Source organism: Sminthopsis crassicaudata, chromosome 4, assembly GCF_048593235.1.
Source record: "Sminthopsis crassicaudata isolate SCR6 chromosome 4, ASM4859323v1, whole genome shotgun sequence".
Lineage (NCBI taxonomy): Eukaryota > Metazoa > Chordata > Mammalia > Dasyuromorphia > Dasyuridae > Sminthopsis > Sminthopsis crassicaudata.
Window position 1 is genome coordinate 403,442,662 of NC_133620.1, and position 22,759 is coordinate 403,465,420.

Here is a 22,759-nt window from a genome sequence, read left to right on the forward strand (position 1 = left end):
GACATTCCACTGTTTTTTTATTGGCTGTTCCTCTTGTTTAGAATTCTTCCTTGCCTCAGCCTTAGACTCACTCATTTCCTTAAAAATTCTGGTCAAGGGTCCATCTTCTCCTTGATCTTTTTTTCTTGATCTTCTCACCTGCCATTGCCCTTTTCTTCCAAATGTCTTTGTATTTCGTATCTATAGATTTATATATTTCTTTTCCTTTAGGTCAAGTACTATTTCTTTGTTGTCTTTTTATCCTTAGTGCAAAGCCTGCAGATAGGGAGTGCTTAGTAAATGTTTGAAATCCAGGTTTTTTCCAACTATATCTGCTTTTTTCCCCTTTATATGATTCTTTAGAACCATCTAGATTCCCTTTGGGTCAAAGATATTGATATTAATGTGTGTTCTTAAAACATGAAAGTTTTTTAATGATTTGAGTGCTTTCATAAAATTTTTTTGGTATTCATCTTTATGTAGTTGATATCTTCATTGAATCACTTATCATGGCATTCTTATTTTTAGTCAAATGCTCCTTGTATCCTTTTTATTGATGAAATTGATGCTATCACCCCCAAAAGAGAAGTTGCTTCAAAAGACATGGAACGGAGAATTGTGGCCCAGCTCCTAGTCTGCATGGATGGTTAGTGTAAAATAAACATTTGTTTAAAAAAATATTCTTTTTAAAAGATGTATAGTTTTTATTTTTATTTTTGTGCTTTTTATTTACAAGACATATGTATAGGTAATTTTTTAGCATTGACCCTTGCAAAACTTTATGTTCCAACTTTTCTCCTCCTTTCCCCCACCCCCTTCCCTAGATGGCAGGTAGAACAATACATGTTAAATGTGTTAAAGTATATTTTAAATGCAATATATGTATACATATTTATAGTTATCTTGCTGCACAAGAAAAATCGGATTTAGAAATAAGGTAAAAATAACCTGAAAAGGAAAACAAAAATGCAAGCAGACAAAAACAGAAGGAGTGGAAATGCTATGTAGTGGTTCACACTCATTTCCCAGAGTTCTTTCGCTGGGTGTAGCTGGTTCTCTTCATTATTAACCAATTGGAACTGATTTGGTTCATCTCATTGTTGAAGAAGCCACGTCCATCAGAATTGATCATCATATAATATTATTGTTGAAGTGAATAATGATCTGGTCCTGCTCATTTCATTTAGCATCAGTTCATGTAAGTCTCTCCAAGCCTTTCTAAAATCATCCTGCTGGTCATTTCTTGATATATAGTTTTTATTAAAGGGGCTGACACTAGTAGTTTCACCAGACCTCTTAGGATTAGATAATCTACATTGTAGAAAGTTGCTTGTTTTGTGTACCTGTTTAAATCTGAGGTAGAAATGTGTTTGGTGACATTAACATTTGTGTATCTTTTTGTGATTATTTTGTGCTCATTTCTTTTTTGGTTACCTGCATTCTCTGTTCTTTTGGCTTGTAAGCCTTTTATACATTTTCTTGATGATAGTTTGCTTTTTTAAGATTCCATACTCCTTAAGTTTAAGTTACAAATAGAATATCCAAATAAATACTTCATGTTAACAGTTTTGCCATACAAGGGTTCAGAGAAAAAAAAAATAAGGTTCTGGGTATTGAGTTGAATTTTCCTTTCGTAGAACTGATAAATGAATTCCAAAGGAATTCAGAGAGAAAGGAGAGCACAGAGAAAAATCCCCTAGGATGGTACCTTGTCAGCACTTAATGTAGATGGTCAGCATACCAAAAGGGGATTTTCTCATCTTTCTGTTCTCCTATTATTCCCTCACCTAAGCCAGGTTTCACTATAGTTTTTTGTGCTTATTGTCAACTGGACTCTTTTCATGGAGTGTCTTGTAGAAAGGTCCTTTTTTTGTTAGTGATAAAATACATTGTTGATTTTCCTGGTTAACTAATTGAACAAGTCATTATAAAATATGGCACTAAATTGTAGGCTTAAGATTATATAAACAAAGTAGAATATATAAATCTTAGCTTTATGCATGCCATGTACTATTACTCAAAACCTAATTAGGTAGGGATAAGATATGAAATGATGAGCTTATATAACCACTTAAATTAAAATTCAGCAATTATTTTTTCCCCTTCAGGATTAGATAACACAAGGAACTCAAGTAAATTTTTTTTCTCTTTAAAAAAAGTTTGCATGTATATATGTATGTTTAGCCTTCTTTTCTTTTATAATTTTGAGTTCCTAATTTCCTGTCTTTCCCACCCAAGCAATATAGCAATTATTTGTGTGAAATCATGCAAAATACATTTCTGTATTGCTATATTTTTTTTAAATCAAGAAAGAAAAAGTGAAAAAAAAATCATACTTTAATTAAGAGTTTATCAGTTCTTTCACTTTAGGTAGATAACTTTATTTGAAGTACTTTAGAATTATCTAATTCAGTCAGTAAAAATATGAGGTTATAGCATGTGAAAATTCCCACTATTTGGAAGAAAAGCTTACTGTTGGACTTAGGACTATGTCATTTAATTCTCTGCCTTAGGCTTTCTAAAAATGGGATCAGTAACTCCACATTTCTACTCAGATGAAATCTATATAGAAAAAAGTCAAGGTTGTATGCAAGGGACTCTTTCTAGATCACTAATAGCTATTTATTATGAAATAAAATCTTTAACGTAAATCCAAAGGGATTAATATTTCACCAGTTTCTTAATTATTTTTCTTTTAGACCTGAATAATTTGGCTGCTACAGCACAGGTCTTAGTAATTGGAGCTACCAACAGACCAGACTCACTAGACCCAGCATTGAGACGTGCAGGAAGGTTTGACAGAGAAATTTGTTTGGGTATTCCAGATGAAGCATCCAGAGAAAGGTAAATCCTTTATTTCTTAAATTGTTATTTTTATTTTTAACATTGATTTAAAAAATTTTTGAGTTCTGAATTCTCTCCCCACCAAGGCAAGAAATGTGATATCATTTATACATGTGAAGTCATATAAAACATTAGCCATGTGTTTGGTTTTTGTTTTTGTTTTTTTTTTTTTAAAGCAAAGAAAATGAAAATTATACTTTAATCTGTATTCAGATTCCATCAGTTCTTTCTCTGGAGATGAATAGCATTTTTCTTCATGGATTGTCAGGAAGACACAGGCAGTATTTATCAGAGGTGAGATTGGCCCTAGAGTTAGGAAGAGTTTGATTCAGATCCAGTCTCAGATACTTAGTAGCTGTATAACCCTTGGCAAGTCACTTATGTCCACCTCAGTTCTCTCAACTATAAAATGGAGATAGTAGTAGCACGTATTTTCCAGGATTATTGTGATGATCAAATGAGATAATATTTGTAAAAGTTTTGCAAACCCTAACAATACTATATAAAACGGTAGATCTTTTTTATGTTGTTGTTATAAAGTTGTCATTTTCTAGTAGGTTAAACACATGCTTGGGGTTGGAGGAGTTGATGATGATATCAGTTATTTTATCACAAGGAGATCAGATTCAATACCAGGATTAGGTTCAGGTACTTATTCTGTGGAGCCTTTTGTTTATCAGCAGTAATATTTGCTCATACATATGTAACAAGGAGGATTATAATGAATCCCATGTATCCTTAGTACTGTACTCTAGCAATCAAGTTGGCTTTAAAGAGAGAATGGTACCAGTTAAAATTTTCCAAATTTTATGATTCATTTGATGTTTTTTTCTATTGTATTTATCAGGCTATTTGTAACACTTAGATATCTAATTTCTGGTTCCTAGTTGTCTATCAGAGTTCCTTTCTCCTTTTTTTCCTCCTTTGTCTTATTGCAATACAAGCTCATTGGAAGAAGGGATTGCTTCTTTTTTTTTTTTTTTTTTTTTGGTATTCACCACTGCCTGGCACATAACAGATGCTTAATAAACAGCTGCTGATTTGTATTTATCAATTTAGTTCTGTTTGAACTGTGCTGTCCCTAGAATTTGAAGACAGAGCTGATGATGTCTATTTTTCCTCTCTATTGAATTCTGACATCTAAAAATCACTTTCCTCTAAGGTACCCATCATGTGTACTTTATCAGTTAGTTCTTAGTTGAGTCAGATTAGCAGTGAGTCTCAGTTCACTTCCTGTGAAATGGAGGATTCTGGGCTAGACTTTTTACCATTTGATTGCTGCCTCCTAAGGTCTTCTTGATCTTGTCATCTGACATGCTTTTTATGCTGTGAAGATTCCAGGCATTGTCACTTGACCAACAGTTCAGGTTTTTGTTTATCCTGTCCACTTTTTTTTTTTTTATTTACAAAGCATATAAATGGGTAATTTTTCCAACATTAACTGTCCACTTTTTAATGTAATGTTTCCCCTAGATAGAATGTGAGCTCCTTTTCAAAAAGAGATTGTCTTTTTCCATTTCTATCCCTTATCCTTAGCACAGTTCTTGGTATATAGTAACTATGTACTAAATGTATTAATTCAGTGAGTCATTACTTACCTCTCCAAGGATGACATTATCTTTAAGTCAAGCCAGAAATTATGACAAACTGTGCCAGAAATTGTTTTATGGGGCAAGTCCTCATTATTGCTATCCAGACTACTCTTTTTTTTTTTCCTTTAGTCAACTGATAATCATTTATTATGCATTATCTAGTGTATGTAAGGTAATGAAGTAAAAACATTCCCACCCCTCTAGGATTGTGTCTTTCTACACATAAAAAGAATGAAATCCCTATCAAGGACCTTAATTTCTAACAGAGAAGACTCAAGAATAATATATAAGTATATTTAGAATAGTTAGAGATATAAATTGGACCTGTGTTTTATAGGGAATTCCCAGATGAGAAAATTCCCTTCACCAATGCAGTTCTCAGTACTTTTCTATAAAAGTCTTTTTTTCTTTCAGTCTTACTTTCTTAGAGATGTGGCCAGGATTATATAGCTAGCATATGCCAGAGGCAGTAACTTTGCTCTTCCTGGTTTTGAGGCTATTCACTATGCCATCTTAGCTCTTTTGCTATAAATTATAAACAAATATTAAATGCCTAACAGGAAGGGTAGAAGTTGGAAGTATCCAAAAAAGTTTCATCATTCATCATCCAAAGCCTAGTGCTTTGGAATCAAAAATGGTGATGAATTTGATTTAACACCTTGAGAGTTAATTTTAATTTAACAGATAGTTTTATGCACCCCACATTTTTACTTCCTGCTTCTCCCCATAACAGAATTCTTCGGACTTTATGTAGAAAGATGAAGCTCCCTGAGGCTTTTGATTTTCGTCACTTAGCCCACCTTACCCCAGGCTATGTTGGTGCTGATCTAATGGCACTACGTCAGGAAGCAGTCAGCTGTGCTGTTGACAGGGTTCTATTAAAGCTAAACATGATGAAGCACAAAGATGATCAGTCTGGAGATATGACAACGGAAGGAAGTCTGGTAGAGGTGATGGAAACAGAAGATGGTTTAAAACCACAGGACCTTCCTGTAAAGGTAAATTACTATAAGTCTTCTTCCTAGTGTTCTTTATTTTAATTAAGTCAAGTCAGTTTATGTTTATAAGACTACCTATTCATTGGCATCATTGCTTGAAGTAGTAACCATTATTTACTTTAAAATTATAGGAAAGTTTGTTTCCAGAGCTTTTTAAATTTTTCCATTCATGATCCTTTTTGTCTTGAGAAATTTTCATGTGACCCCCGAATATATAGGTCTATAAAATATGAATCAAACATTCACCGATAATAAATTATAATTATGAGACCCACAGTTTTAGAAGCTAAGTTCTAAAAAAATTTACAGTTCTTTCTCAATTATTTATTTTAAATAGACTGGAAAATGTTGATAACATATTTAGACTTAGATGAGTCCCTAGAGATTATGAAGTCTTTATTTTATAACCAGAGAAAGCCCCTCGTGGTTATGTAATAAAGTGGCAAGGTTGGGATTTGACTGGATCTTCCTACTCTAAATCCAGTCTGTACTGTTCTGTGTCTGATCAACTCTTATTGGGAACTACAAGCAAACTTTATTTAAGTTAATAATTCAATAATCATTTATTATGTAATAGAATAGTTATTGGAAATATGAACCCATTTAATAATGGGTTATTGTGGTTGGGGTAAAGGAGAGAGGTGATCAGATCTGAGGAAGAGAAAATTAGGAAATCTAGGAAATTTTAGAGAGAATACTTTGGATTGGGGCAGGGAATCAGGGAAAACTACATCAAGAAATACCTCAGCCTTGAAGGAAAATAAACTTTAAGAATTCTTAATCAAGCACAGATTAGGTGACCAGTTAGTTGTTGGGGATATGGTAGAAGGGATCCTTATTGGATTAGGCAAGTTCTAAGGTCCCTTCTAACTCTTCAAATATGCAAAATAAATGAAATTCTTATAAATGAAATCACCTTTAAAATCTATTGGGAGAGAATTGTTTTAATAAATCACATGATGGGGCAGCGAGGTGCTGCAGGGCACCAGCCCTGAATTTAGGAGGACCCAAGTTCAAATCTGGTCTCAGACACTTAACACTTCCTAGCTGTGTGACCCTGGGCAAGTCACTTAACCCCAGCCTGGGGAGGGGGGGATCACATGATGTATTAAAAAATATAGAATCATTTCTAAAATTAATTTTTGGTCTATTTAATAATTCTATAATCCTTTACTTGGCCTTCTGTTTGTAACATGAGTTTCTGAAGGCTTCTCCACTATATGAAAGCAGGGAGTTTTTAAAACTAGTGCTCACCAAATAGGCATTCCAAATTAAAGGAAACTTTAATTTAATTTAACTTTCAAAAGATAAGCTTAAGAAACAGAGAAATGGAAGAATATTAATTCACATTATCATTGTACTAATATGCTCTGCCTTATGCTTAAAAGATTGGTTTAACTGTCCACTTGCTTTCCTGCCTTCACTCCCATTCTTCTGCTTTTCCTGTCCTCTTTACCCATCCAAATCCTGTTTATTCTTTAAGGGTGAACAAGAGTCTTCCTTCCTTCCCTGTACTCTTCCATTATAGTTTTGTAGACATGCTTAGATACATACTGAGGATAATGTGTCCCAGAACCTGTCAGGTCTTTGTGTGAAAAGTTGTCTCAGATGCCATTTACTTTTAGATGGGAAGGAACTTAGTCATTTGATCTTTTCTTCTCTCTATATCATGATTAATATTTAAACCAACCAAGAATGATGATTATACATCTAGTTTTTAAAACTATTCTGAGTATTATAAAGTTCTTCTAAACTAATGTAATATATCCTTGTAGGTTGATTGATGATGATTCCATAGGTTTTTCTATTCTAAGAAAACCTTTTCTCTTTAAAATAGTTACAAAGTCTCATGCATTTTATATGCTTTTTCCTTTTATAAATATAAATTTGCTACAATTTTCCTTTTTCTACATGATTTCTCAAATACATATTCTTTTAAACAAAATAATTATGTCTCACTCTTCTGTACATTTCTTAGCTCCTGCTATGCTATATTTCCAGAATTGGAGATTCCATTCACTGTCATGATAGTCTATTTTACTGTTTATTTCTCCCTGCAGCTAGGTCTCTTATCTATTTGATTGCTCCATATTGCTATGTTAAGTATATTTCCTTTACTGTGTTTTATCCTCTATGAAACTGAAAAATAATGAAATGACTTCAGAGTAACTCTCCTTGTATTTAGAAACAATTGTATTTCTTTTACTATTGGGGAGCAATTAAGCTGTTATTGAAATATTTTCCTGTACATTTGTTGTGTGGCTTTTGTTTAATTTATTGTACTTGTATCCTCCTAACATCTAGTACACTGCCAGGCACTGTATATATAGTAGGCATTTAATATTTGATTGATTGATTATAAAAAAAATTAATGGAGGACCATTTCATTGCTGTGTGTGTAACCTTGGTGGCACCAAGTCATATTCACAATGATGTCAATTTAGGAAAACCATTAAAGAAACTTATTCTAACTTCCAGAGAAATAACAACAGATGTCTGGGGAGTGGGGAGGAGATTGGAGAGGAGGTGTTAAAAATAAGTATAAAAACATAGATGTTATCTTTTCAGTAACCCCTAAATGTTATCTGATTCTCCTCTCCCTGCCTCCATACCTTCTGTCTCCAAGGACGAATTACTGAGGCTACTAGAGTTGCTAAAGGACCAAAACTCCATCCCAGAAGAGCAGCTGCAAATGTTATGCATAGAAATGAATGATTTCATTGTTGCTTTGTCCAAAGTACAACCTTCTGCTAAGAGAGAAGGCTTTGTCACTGTCCCTAATGTGACCTGGTCAGATATTGGAGCACTGGAAGATATTCGAGAGGAGCTCACCATGGCAATATTGGTAGGTGTGTTTAATGTTAATCACATTTAATGTTTAAATCACATGAAGCAGTAAAAGACAAAGAATTGCGCTATTGTATTCTGTTGTGTACATAGATATCTTGGCTTTAACACCTTCACCGCAGAAATGGTGTGTGCTTTTAAGGCTTTCCTTAGATTTTTTTTTATTTTTAGTTGGTGATTATGTGTCAACTGAACCAAAGATACATCAAGTTTCATTCTGAAGACAAATTCTAAATTGAATACATTTGAAAAATAAATATTAATTTTAAATTTAACTTCATCTTTTAGTTTTTTAGTTAATTTTTCATTTTTACTTGTTAATCAACTTTAATAATTGAAATCAAAGCTATGGCTAAAATAAATGAAAAAGGATAAGAATTGGATATCAGTTTAAATTGCAAGAGAAGATATATCAGATAGGCCTCTACTCTACTGATTTATGTAAGATTTACATTTTCCAGAAACCTGAGTGATTTCTGAGAATTTTGTAACAAACATTTTTATAAATAGTGCCTTGCAGGCATATGGTCCAGTTGATTCCTCAACCTTATTTTTTGTCCTTTTGATGGGAACATCAAGACTGCAAATCATTAATTCTGTTTGGTAGTCCTCTTGGAAAATGACTAATAATTAAACTATGTTGGGATTTTTGTTTCTAGGCCCCATTGCGCTATCCAGATCAGGTTAAAGCTCTTGGATTAATGACTCCAGCTGGTATTCTTCTTGCAGGACCACCCGGCTGTGGCAAGACACTCTTGGCAAAGGTGGGTGTTCAGCTGCATATGTTCTGTATATTTGTACTACACACTATGATAAAGTCAAGTGTTTCTATGTGGTGAGGTTTTCTCACAAGTAATGTCTGGATAAAAGGAACAAAACTTTTCATAACTCAATAGCACTTTTACTAGATACTTTGATACTTATGAGCCACTGTCTTATTTTTTAGATTTTCTACTTTGAAGAACATATGTTCTTGATTCTTTTTAGGCCTCTTTTTTTTTTTTGTATTAAAAGTAAAGGTTTTGGGAATTTAAAAATGGTGGACGAGAGCAGTTTGGGATTGAAACTGTAGTAGTAGCTCTGTGGATCCTATATTTCTTTGATCATAATTATACTTAGGACTTTTAAACATATGTGTCTGACATGGTTGCTTTGTTTTTTGTTTTTGTTCATTTGTTTCAGTTGTGTCCAATTCTTTGTGACCCCATTTGGGGTTTTCTTGCAAAGATATGGCAGTGGTTTGTCATTTACTTCTCCAGTTCATTTTTCAGATGAGAAAACTGAGGCAGATAGGGTTAAGTGACTTGCCCAAAGTCACATAGTAAGTGTCTGAATCTGGATTTGAACTCAGATCTTCTTGATTCTAGGACTGGTACTACCTAGCTGCTCTACTTTATTTTACATACTGCTAAATTCTGCATAATGCTTTCTTTAAAGAAGTTACTGATAACTTTGTTAAGTCAATTGGGATAAATAATTGTTAATCCAAAATTTTAAAAACTTAATTTTAACATTCAGCTTTTAATAATCTTTTTATTACCCCAGCTTTGTTTAATCATCTAACAAAAAGAATGGTGTATAACTTCTTCACCCATCAGACTTTCATCAATCTCTATTTAAAGTTTAGAAATAAGTCAAGTTGAAAGGAATTGATTAAGTGGCAGTGTGCCAGGCATTATGCTAAGTACTATATAACAGAAGGGAAGAAAATCTGATCTCAAGAAGACCAAATTATAGTGGAAAAAGCTTCAAGTGCCATAGTAAAAAGGAATCTTCATGAAGCCCACATTGTTTCCGTCATGGAAAGACATAAAGTTACTTATTCACTTTGAATTCTCTATTAAAATTTTCCAACTTAATTCATTGATATGGTTTGCCTCAGAATTCTTTAGCTTTTCTTAAAAGAAAGTAAACAGCATATTAGCAGCACCTAAAGTAACGTGAGATAGAATGGGCTGCTAGAATCTGACAATAAGTGAGCCCTGTCAAGGGAAAAAATAATACAGCAAAATTTTAAAGAAATTTTTTGACGTTTTCTCTTTTTTACATCACTATATCTCATATATCTTTCTTCCTGCTCCTCCTCTCTGAGAGCCATTCCATATGACAAATAGTATTTATTTTCAAGAGAAAAAAAATTAAGCATACTTGATCAATGCATTGAGAAAGTATAAAAACTTTCCTCTTTCCATGAAGGGATAAATTGTAGATGGCTTCTCATAATATGTTAATTTGAGTTCCATTTGATCTTTATAATTTTGTTACATTTGATTTTAATTTTTTGGTGTTTTGTTGTTGTTTCTGGTGTTTTGTTCTGTTGACATTGTTGTAGTTATTGTATATTGTTTTCTTGACCCTATTTATTCTGTTTACTCCATCTGCATAATTTCAAATTGCTCTCCAAAATGGTTTGTACTATTTCACCACTCTACCCACAAAGTATTAGTTGTTGCCTCTGAATCTAGAACCCTTAAGACATTGACAATTGCCAATGTGCAAGATGTGAAGTGAAATCTCATCATTTTTTTAATGTATATTTCTCATTTGTCGCATTTTTTCATGTCATTGTCAATACGTTGTAGGTCTTTGCATATGATTTAACTATTTATTTATTGGAGAATAGGTATTAGTTATATATGTGTATTCATATATGCATATATGTACATATGTTTATTATATATATCAAAAAAATTTGAAAGATTTTTTTCATTCAGCCACTTCCCTTATCCTAGATGTGTTAATATTATGTATACAAAAGATATTCAGCTTCAAGTAATCACAATTTTGTAATTTTGTAATTGCTTCTAACTCTTGTTTGATTAAGAATAATTTCCTAACCCATAACTTGAAGAAGTACTTGATCTGTTTTGCTTGTCTTCTAATTTTTTAATAGTATCATCTTTTCATTAAGGTCACAGGTGGTATATAGGATGTTGGTCTAAGCCTAATTTCTGCTGGACTGTATCTCCCTTTTCTGGTCTGTTCTGTTGATCTGTTTTTCTTTTCTTTAACCAATACCAGATCAAAACCGATGACTGCTGCTTTATAATATAGTTTGAGATCTGAAGTTCTATTGTCCTTTCATTTCATCCTTACTTTTGATCATTTCCCTTGATATTCCAGATCTTTTGTTTTTTCACATTAATTTTATTATTTTATCAAGTCCTTTAAAGTCTCTTGATAATTTGATTTGATGTAGCATTGAAACTATGTTAATTGTTATGTTATTATGTTGATAAGCACTAAATATTCCTTCTGTTCTTCAGGTTGCTCTTTAACTCTGTAATTGAATCTATGCAAGTCTTTTGTGTACTTTAGGAGGTTAATCCTCAGGTATTTTATGCCTTTTGGAGTTATTTGAAATGGAAAAGAAACAGTAATTAAAGTATTCTAGGCTACTGCATGAGCAAAAAACACTTGGGCATTAGTCAGTAGGTCTTCATGGTACCTTCGTTACTATTTTTCAGATTAAAAATGATGGACAAATCACTTGACTTGCACCCCAGGCAATTGTAAATACCTCTTAATTTCAGAAGACATGCTAATCTGTGTCAGTGAAGGGAGACAGGGAAGTTTCCACATGCTGTAATCTATTTTGACATAAACATTCCTTCAATATATAAAGTTTAAGAAGTTACCTGAGTGAGTTTTTTCAGAAACAGGTGTAAGAGAAAAAGTTCAAGAATGTAAAGATTAAATTTAATTGCCCACAAAATTCACTTGTGTATAGAATGCCATATTCCCAATCACTTGCTGAGGGAGGTATTATTTTTAATATTTCAAAATACTTATATTTTTATTATTGTTTATATTATCTTCCCCTATGCAATTCCCAGTCCTTCTCTACCTTAGTTAATTATTTTCATGAGTTACTGTTGCCTGGAAAAATTCACTGAGTTCTTATCCCTTCTCCTGATGAAACTCTCCATAAACTCTTTAAGTTTATAGACTTGCCCTCAAACAATGTCCAGCACAGAAGATAGTGAATTATTTCCATACTGGTTGGATTTGTCAGAAGATGGGCTGCAGTGACTTTAAAGGTTTCTCCCAAGTCTGGTTAGTTGATAAAGCCAAAATGCAGCAAGAAATAAGTAATCATGGATTTTTAGATATGGAAAGGACCTTGGATATTATCCAACAGCCTTATCGTATAAATTAGGAAACTGAGACCCAGAGAGATTATATGATTTCTTCATTCAGATCTCTTTCAAATTTTTGACTTACACAATTCTCCCCTCCCCAGCAATTGGAATTAAGTGACTTGCCCAGGGTCACACAGCTAGGAAGTATTAAGTGCCTGAGACCAGATTTGAACTTGGGTCCTCCTGACTTCAGAGGGTTAGACAGATTTAAAAGAAGTTATTGTGCCAAATTCTGATTTAGTCTGGTCAACAATGTTCATTCCTTTGTTTGGATTCTGGTTCCTAACTTATTCTATTTGAATCATCTGTTCTCAATAGTAGTGTGTTATCCTTCAACTTTGCATCTTGTATAACTTTTTTAAACCTATGTCAAAATTGCGTTTTCATGTATATGGTCATATATGTAGTTTTTCAAGCTCCACTTTTTTTTCTCCTAAATGTAGGCATTTAAGAATGCAAAACTATTCTCCTAAAAAGAAGCCTTATATAAATTGTTATAAATTTATTTATAAATAATATTATAATATATATAACATAATACAAATAAATAAAAATTTAAAAATTTATTAATAAGTAACAATATGTTATAAATAAATAAATATAACTTGTTAAGCCTTATGTAAATATTAATGCAATGTACTTTGCTAGAATTTTTGCCAAGGCCTGCATCCAAACTTTTGAAAAGAAACAAGGACTATATTTGTTGTTTTGCTTATAGCTTGTGTTATTTGCATATAGTTCATAGATTGTTTAGGTTAGCATTTTTTATTGCCTTCCTTTTATTTAGTTCTGGCTCATTACTTCATCTTCGCTCATTGTAATTTACTGAGATTCCTGAGGAAGAGGAAGATAAACATAACTATAAGAAAGGTTGAGAAAAATAATGAGGGACACAAGAACAGTTACCATGCAATAAGTAATATTCACCTTATTTGTTTCACTTTCATTTTTTCAGGCTGTTGCAAATGAATGTGGACTGAATTTCATTTCAGTGAAGGGGCCTGAATTGTTAAATATGGTGAGTAATATTAGTGACATTAAGCATTGATTGAGATGTCTTTAATTACTACTTTAGGAAAAAGAAAATTCTGATTAGAGTAGAAAGTATCTAAATGTCTCAAGCACAGAATTCTTCTTCATATTTTTTGTTTCTTACTGCAAAATGATCTATTATATTAATATGCCTTTAAAAAAAACTTTTCTCAATTGATGGGAAACTACTTCAGTGTGTACCCCATCATTCATTTGTTAGTTCCAGTTTTTTGTTATCTCTAAAAGTGTTTTTATAAGTATTTTGTTTCTATCTTTAATTTTTCTTTTGTTACTTGCCCAGTAATAGAATTTCTGGTGCCAAGATTATGGACATTTTAGTCATTTTGCTTACATATTTCCAAATTGATATCCTGAGTAATCTGGCTACTTGACATCTCTGTCATCATTGCACCAAGGTTTCTGTCTTCCTATTGCTCCTCCAACACTGATTGTTCCTATTTTTTGTCATCTTTGACTATTTTCGTGAATTCTCAGTTTATTATTTCTCTTATACTTAATGATTTAGAGTTTGTTTTTATGCAGTCACTTATATTTTGTAATTCTTTTCAAAACTTTATATTTTTATATTCTTTGCTTATTACAGAAAAGATGAAAATTTAAACTTAAGAATTTTAGAAGTGTGGGGCAGCTAGGTGGTGCAGTGGATAGAGCATCAGCCCTTAAGTCAGGAGCATCTGAGTTCAAATGTGACCTTAGACACTTAACACTTCTAGCTGTGTGACCCTAGGCAAGTCACTTAATCCCAATTGCCTCAGCAAAAAATTTTAGAAGTGGTATGGTTTTTTAAAATATGAAATCTAACTCAAATGTAGCTATGTTTGTGTGTGGTTAAATAAGGGTAAAGTTTAGGAGGTTGAAGAATTGTATGGTTAGTGGTATAAGTATTAAAATAATTGTGACAGGAGCTGTATTGGAGAGAAAAATTGTGAGAACCAAGTTTTAATGGCATTGAGAAGTTTGGGAGAATTATCTGTAAAGAAAATATGCAAAAGCTTTGAAGGCAAAACCAAAACAATTCACTGTCAAAGGTGGATCTTGCTTTAAGAAGATGGCTTTCTTAGCAGTGCCATTACTACTATACTTATGATCTTGTGTACATTTCAAATGCTTTTTGAATTCATGTATTCTGTGTGTGAATCATGGTTTAGCAATTCAGATTCATAATATGCAAAAAATCAGCTGTAATTGCTTTTCTATTTTGTAAGCATTTAAAATTTTTTGAAAAGAATTTATTAATTTTTATCGATATCTTTTGTGTTTATCCTGTCTTCATTTCCAGAATTATTCTTCCTTCTCCTTTACATAGTGCACCAATTCTTGTAACAAAATTAAAATGAATAATACAATACCTTCATAAAATAATCAATCTTATAGGATATACAGTTTTGACTCAAATGTCTTTGAAAAGGGGGGGCGTATTTTCTCATCTCTTTTCTGGTTGTAATTATTTTCCCTTTGTGGTCCTTTGTGTTTAAGTTAATCTAATTTTGTATATTATTGACTCTTCACTCTGTACTCTGTACTTAAAAGTTTTTTTTGTGCTTCTCTGAATACTTTATATTCATCATTTTTTATTTCTGTGTGCCACTTTTTATTTAGCTGTTCAAACTATTGTCATCTCTTTTGTTTCCAGTTCTTTGCTATCATAAAAAATTAGTTGATTTTTACCTTCTTGGGGAGGTAATACTGAGATGTCTAGATCAAAGAGGGTGGACATTTTGGTCTTCTAATTTTTGGCATCATTCCAAATTGCTTTTTAGAATGTTTGAACTAACTGCATAGTTCCATCAGCAATGTCTTATGCTGTTTTTCCATAGCCCCTCCAACCCTTTGAATTTTCATCTTTTGCCATTTTTGTCAATTTGCTAGGTCAGAGTTGAAATCTCAGAGGTTGTATTTATTTGCTCTTTTTTTGTTTGTTTGTTTGTTTGTTTGTTTTGTTTTGTTTTGCTGAGGCTATTGGGGTTAAGCAAGTTGCCCAGGGTCACACAGCTAGGAAGTTTTAAGTGTCTGAGCTCACTTTTGATCTCAGGTCTTCCTGACTTCAGGTGCTCTATCCCACTGCACTACCTACCTGCCCAATTTGCATTTTTCTTAGAGATTTGAAGAAATCTTTCCTAGGATTAATAACTTTCAATTCTTTTTAGTGCTTTAAAAAAATATTCAATAGTTATTAGAAAGAACTAAATTGTTACTTTTGTGATTTTTAAGCATATTTGTAAATGGTAGAAAATAAATTTCTTCTTACCCAACTCACTTATCTGATGAACTGAGAACATAAAATGGTGATGAGAGGCAGAGTAGGAGCAGAAAGGAGAAGTCTTTTTCCTGTGGGCTTCAGGTGGCCATCTTGACAAGATGTTGGTAGTATTGTTTTAAAAAAAAAAAAAAAAAAACACCACAAAACACTCAACTTGAACTCTCTCTTTTTTGTTAACATGCATATTTAGTATGTTGGACAGAGTGAATCAGCTGTGCGACAGGTTTTCCAGCGAGCTAGAAATTCAGCGCCATGTGTCATCTTCTTTGATGAAATAGATGGATTGTGCCCTCAAAGAGCAAAAGTGGAGGTGAGCCTCGCAGATGGTAAACTTTTATATGTATCTGTTTAGATCTTTTTTAAAAGGGGTTAATTTGCAGTGGTCTCTTATTATTTTAACAAATGAGTTTGTGAAATATTGTCTGCCTTTACTTTTTCAGGGGTACATTGTACTGAGCCATGATTCTTTAATCCTCATTTTGCCTTGCTTGTATGTACTTTGACCACTCTGCAACATGGACACCATCTTTTCCACATAATAACAAAGGGGAGGAACTTAAGCTTTCAATTCTTATAACTTACATTATTCCTTGACACCTTAGCTCTAGAGAAAGGAGACCTCCAGGTTCCCAACTCCAGAGGCCCAGAAGTGGACTTTTTAGTTTTTTTTAATTCAGTCAAATTCCATCATTCTGGGTTTCTAAATGAGGCTTCAAAAGATTCACTTAAAAGTGGGATTAATAACAGAATTTGGAGCCATGATTTTCTAGCTGAACTATCAGACTGGACCTTTGGCCTTAGTTTTCCTTTGAACTAATAAACCAGTTCCAGAAAGATCCACAAAATTTTCTGATCATTCATTCTTCAGCCAGTGAATGGCTTCTTTTCAATTCCTTTCACTTTTAGCATGAAACCACATGACATTTATATTCTGAATATATCCTTTTTTTTTTTCTTAAATCTAAATGTCCTTAAGAATTTACTTAATTTACTTAAAAACCTGCAGAGGGAAAACCCTAATCATGTTTTCATTTTTCTTTTCCCTTAGAAAAACAGTCTGGAATTAGGCTTCTCTCTTGTACTTGGACAAATACTTTTAAATAGGATTATATTTTTCATTTGTTTGTATTCAGAATTGTTGTTTTTTTTTAAGTGATGAGACAAAAAAAGAAAAGACGCATTTAATGTGGCATATTGCCTTAACTTTAATGAGCATATAGAGATAGTGTAGTGTAAGCAGATAAGGCATGAAAATTTGAGTCCAAATCCTGCCTCTGACCTTTACCAGCTGTGACTTTAACCACATACTTAACCTATCTACTAAGCATTACTCCCCCAGAGCCATGTTGTGTCATGGCTTAACTTCTTGTGTCTTGGATCCATGGGCAATTTGCTGAGGCCTATGAAGTCCTTCTCAGAATAATGTTTTTAAATGCATAAAGTAAAACACATATGGCTACAAAGGATATTTAAATGTATTGAATGTATTGGTATATTTATTGAAATAAGGTTGGCAAATTATTTTGAAAAACTCATTCATGGACTTCAGATTAAAAACTGCCCTGAGTTTAAAGGAAAGTTTTTAAAACTTCCTGGTTGGTATATGAAGACATAGTACTTCAAATGGCCTACTACATTACATATGGATTATCTAAACTTTCTTATAAATGAAGAAGACATTAGTCAAGTATAAGAATATAAATTATTTGATACAGAATGTAATTCCACATTTTGTGTATTAGAAAAATAATACTTGGGGCAGCTAGGTGGCTCAGTGAATAGAGCACCAGCCCTGAATTCAGGAGGACCCGAGTTCAAATGTGGTCTGGGACACTTAACACTTCCTAGCTGTGTGACCCTGGGCAAGTCACTGAACCCCAGCATCAGGAAAAAAGAAAAAGAAAAATAATGCTTTATATTGGAGGCATCATCAAGCATCTATAAATCTTATGATCTAGCACACAGAGAAATTTAGTGCATAGTGCCTTAAACCTTTTTTTTTTTTTTTCCACCACCAATACTGTAGACTTGGCTTTAAGTCCCGACTTTCTATCTCTATAACTTTGATCAAGTCCTTTGACCTGAACTGGCTTCAGTCTTCTTATTTATAAAGAGGAGTGGACTTGACCAGATCTCCAAGATCTTTTTTTCAATACCACAGTCTAATATTATAAATATTATTCAACCAGTTCCCTGTTACCATTAAAACAACAGTATTTTTTATGATAGCAAAGAATAGGAAACAAAACAGATGGCAATAAGTTGAACAGCTAAAAAAAAAGGTGGCCTATGAACACAAAAGATGATGAATACAAAATATCTAGAGAAGCATAGAGCAGGTACAGAGTGAAGTAAGACTCCTTAAGTGTGACCTCAATTATTTGTCATTGTGTCTATCATACGTTGTTATTGAATATTATTGTTGCCCTGTTTGGACATGTGTGTATGTGTGTATATATATATATATAGTATTTAATTTATACTTAACATATTTAACATGTATTGGTCAGCCTGCCACCTGGCGGGGGGAAGGAGGGGAAAATTTAGAACAAAAGATTTGGTAATTGTCAGTGTTGTAAAATTACTCATGCATAATATATCTGGTAAATAAAAACTATTTTTTAAAAAAAGAATATTATTGTTGCCTATCATGGTTTTAGGCAATCAAGTCACTAGAGTCCCCTTTTCTCCCTTCCTCTCCCAGCGCCTTATGGAAACAGTAGAGGAAAATAGCAGTGATTTACAGGAACTGGGTGCTTTTAGACTTTGGCAAAACTCACACATGATCTGCTGACACAGTCAGGTGTGCCTGGACACACCTACTGTAATCTGTCTGCAAGTCCATGGCCAAGCTGCTGGTATAAACACAATTTTTGTCCTTCCTCTAGTTGTTATTGTTGTGCTTAACCTCATTATCAGTAATATGAAGTACTAATACAATACACTAATAATGCCTGTAGGCATTTGTATTTGGGACAGTTGACTTTTCCAGGGTTAGCTTCTATAAAACTGGACCATCTAGGATAAGAAGTAGACCAGTTTGCAGTTCTCATCCTGTCCACCATCAGATTCATATCACAAAGCACCATTACCATTATGCCCAAAGATTTTGCAAGTATCAAAATTATACCCCAGTCTGAGAATGGATTCTGAGACAGTTATTTGCTGAAGTTCTTGTTCTAGCATCTTTGCTCACTCTATTTAATCTTTGCAACAACATTATGAAAGCTATTTGAACAGAGCCTCATGTAAAAAAAAAAAAGTATTGACTTTGTGAAGGAGGTATTTAAAAAAAAAAATTAGTTTTTGCAAAAGGAGGTGGTAGAATATAGAGTACTAAGATATTGGACTTCTTAAACTGACTTTTGTCAGGGCAATCCCAGAAAATTTAGTCAGTGAGTTGAACTTTTACAAACCACCACCATGACTACTCTATTCCTTCTTTCTCTTGCCACACCATAACAATGATTATATTGAAATAGTGGTTTTTGTTTGCTGGGAAATCTAAATCTGCATGATCATATTGAAGGCATAGAATTCACAAGTGCACACCTCAGAAAGATGCTTTTGGTTTGCATAGTTTTACTATGCATTATTGCTTGGAGTCTACATGTAGATGGGAGTTAATCTTTTTTGCTTTTTTAAAATATTAGTTGCTTTTCCCAAATCACACAAAACTATGTTTTTCTGCCTTCTCCAGATTTTAAAAAAAAATCTTTTTTTGAAATGTAATATGGTTCTGTCCATTTTTTGTCTTCATTGTGGCCCTTCTTACAATCTGAGATACAAGGATAGTAGTTAGATATAGTTAATGTGTTTTAAGAAAAAGAAATATTAGACTAATGACCTCTTCTTTATATAGAGAACATTTATATTGTGTAAAAGTGTCACTGTGAATTGTGAAAATAAGTTTTGTAAAACTACCTTTCACTCTTTTTTTTTTTTAAATTTAATTATAGTTTTTATTTACCAGATATATGCATGGGTAATTTTACAGCATTGACAATTGCCAAACCTTTTTTTCCAGTTTTTCCCTCCTTCCCCTTCCCCCCCAAGATGGCAGGTTGATCAATACGTGTTAAATATGTTAAAGTATAAATTAAGTACAATATATGTATACTTGTCCAAACAGTTGTTTTGCTGTACAAAAAAAATAGGACTTTGAGATAATGTACAATTTAGCCTGTGAAGGAAATAAAAAATGCAGGTGGACAAAAATAGAGGAATTGGGAATTCTATGTATGGTTCATAGTCATCTCCCAGAGTTCTTTTGCTGGGTGTAGCTGGTTCAGTTCATTACTGCTCTATTGGAACTGATTTGGTTCATCTCATTGTTGAAGAGGGCCACGTCCATCAGAATTGATCATCATATACTATTGTTGTTATACAACGATCTCCTGGTCCTGCTCATTAGACTCAGCATCAGTTCATGTAAGTATTTCCAGGCCTTTCTGAAATCATCCTATTGGTTATTTCTTACAGAAAATAATATTTCATAATATTCATATACCACAATTTGTTTAGCCATTCTCCAATTGATGAGCATCCACATAGTTTCCAGTTTCTTGCCACTACAAAAAGGGCTGCCACAAACATTCTTGCGCAGACAGGTCCCTTTCTCTTCATTAAGAATCTCTTTGGGATATAAGCCCAATAGTAGCACTGCTGGATCAAAGGGGATGCACAGTTTGATAACTTTTTGAGCATAGTTCCAAATCGCTTTCCAGAATGGGATGTATTCACAATTCCACCAACAATGTATCAGTGTCCCTGTTTTCCCACATCCCCTCCAACATTGTGCATTATCTTTCCCTGTCTTTCTAGACAATCTGACAGATGTGTAGTGGTATCTCAGAGTTGTCTTAATTTGCATTTCTCTGATTAATAATGACTTGGAGCATCTTTTCATATGGCTAGAAGTAGTTTCAATTTCTTCATCTGAGAATTGTCTGTTCATATCCTTTGACCATTTACCAATTAGAAAATGGCTTGACTTCTTATAAATTAGAGTCAATTCTCTATATGTTTTGGAAATGAAGCCTTTATCGGAACCTTTGACTGTAAAAATGTTTTCCCAGTTTATTATTTCCCTTCTAATTTTATCTGCATTAGTTTTATTTGTACAAAAACTTTTCAATTTGATATAATCAAAGTTTTCTATTTTGTGATCAGTAATGCTCTCTAGTTCTTTTTTGGACATAAATTCATTCCTCTTCCACAAGTCTGAGAGGTAAACTATCCTATATTCCTCTAATTTATTTATAATCACATTCTTTATGCCTAGGTCATGAACCCATTTTGACCTGATTTTGGTGTAAGACTACCTTTCACTCTTACTGTAATCTGTTGCATGCTTTTATTCTTCCTTTATGAGGAATAGTTAAGGGAAAGAAATAAATATGTAGCATCTATTGTATGCCAGACACTGTGCTAGATACTTCAAAAAAACTTATCACAATAATCCTACAAGGTAGGTCTTATTATTATCCCCAGTTTATAGTTGAAGCAACTAAGACAAACAGAGCTTAAATGACTTGTCCAAGTTCACAGATCTAGAAAGTTCCTGAGGTTGGATTTGAACTCAGGTCTTCCTCACTCTAGGCCCAATGCTTTATGCACTACACCACCCAGCTTCCTTTATTTGTCATTATCTGTACTGCTCTATCTTGTGCTTTGCATCTTATCTTAGTCTTTGTAGTGTAACAGCCAATACACTTATCTGAAGAACATTAAGAAAAAGAAAATAACAGAATAACAGAAAAATGTATTAGAAAACTTTTAAACTTTTCTATGTAAGTTTGTGAATTCTAGAATCATCCAGGTTCATTAATCTTAGGCCAGACCTTCCAAAAATATCCTCTAAATGGTGTGTCTGCACTAGATTTTCTGCTACAAAAGTAGTTGATTTAAATTTAACAAACATTGTCATATGATGGGTTTTTCCATTTTGGTCTAGGAAGCTGATTGGTGGTTGTTTTTTTGCTTCTCTCTGTGTTTCATGGAAGCCCGCTTCTTTTTCAGTCGGCTGTCAGTGACCGGGTAGTGAGTCAGCTTCTTACAGAAATGGACGGTGTGGAATCCCGGCAGCAGGTTTACATTCTGGCAGCTACCAACAGGCCAGGTGAGAAATTGGGGACTAAAATGAGACAAAAGAGCTTTCAGAGCTGAGAATAAGTGTTCTTTTCTCAATTTGTGATAAGCGCAGAGAAATTTGGGCAGCACAGTAACCCATTATCCCCTTGTGGGTCGCTGTTCCAGGACAGAGAGAAATGATCATAGAGGTAAGGAAGCCAGGCTCCCACCCCTGTGAGGGCAAGAGCTGAGACCTACTCATCATCTGAAAAGGCACTGAAAATCTGGGTCCTCAGCCCTAGTGGTGAGAGCAGTGGGAACTAAAAAAGAAATGTGAACTGACCCCAAGTATAGTCTGAGCTCAACAAGTAGGTAGTCACTGGACCCCTTTATCAAAATGTTTTGTACTTTTGTTTAGCTTCTTTTTTCCATTCTCCTCTTTTATTTATCCTCTAAATTTTATTGACTTCAGAGAATAAAAACGATATAGAAAATACTGAATAAAACTTGACACACAATGCTTTTATAATTAATCTTTCTCAAAGTCCTTGACAAATCACTTATCTCAATTATCCTCCCTTGTAACTCAGAGATAATAGTATGCCATGTCAAGAGACAATTGTGTTTGCTAGTTCTCTTCAAGTTTAGAATGTTAAAAAGAAAAAAAAAAACCCAGCTATATATGAAGGTAGGAAAGTAATTCACATGGAATTGTGTATATGACATTATTTCAGACTACTCCAACTTATTGAAGTGGACATTAAAATTCTCTAATACTCTGGGTTTTTGTGAGATCAGACAAGAGTAGGATAGATATTCCCTGACAACCAGATTGCAAACTGTCTTCAAAAAATTATATAATTGTAGGTTTAGATTTGAAATAATTCATTCCATACTTAATGTGTGAATATTGAAGCCCAGAGAAATAAACAGAACAGTAGTAGTCAAGCTGCAGCTGTCCTTTTTTTATTC

At 33.3% G+C, this 22,759-nt stretch overlaps 1 protein-coding gene across 2 annotated transcripts in view; it reads left to right on the forward strand.

Annotated features, from left to right (window-relative positions):
- Positions 1-22,759, forward strand: part of NVL (nuclear VCP like) — a 75,985-nt gene that overhangs the window by 33,159 nt on the left and 20,067 nt on the right. For both annotated transcript variants that reach the window (XM_074262636.1, XM_074262637.1), the window contains exons 11-18: positions 508-625; positions 2,679-2,823; positions 5,149-5,413; positions 8,040-8,258; positions 8,920-9,024; positions 13,358-13,420; positions 15,906-16,025; positions 21,737-21,836. In XM_074262636.1, coding sequence (XP_074118737.1) covers positions 508-625; positions 2,679-2,823; positions 5,149-5,413; positions 8,040-8,258; positions 8,920-9,024; positions 13,358-13,420; positions 15,906-16,025; positions 21,737-21,836 — 1,135 coding nt within the window. The remainder of the gene's footprint in view (positions 1-507; positions 626-2,678; positions 2,824-5,148; positions 5,414-8,039; positions 8,259-8,919; positions 9,025-13,357; positions 13,421-15,905; positions 16,026-21,736; positions 21,837-22,759) is intronic.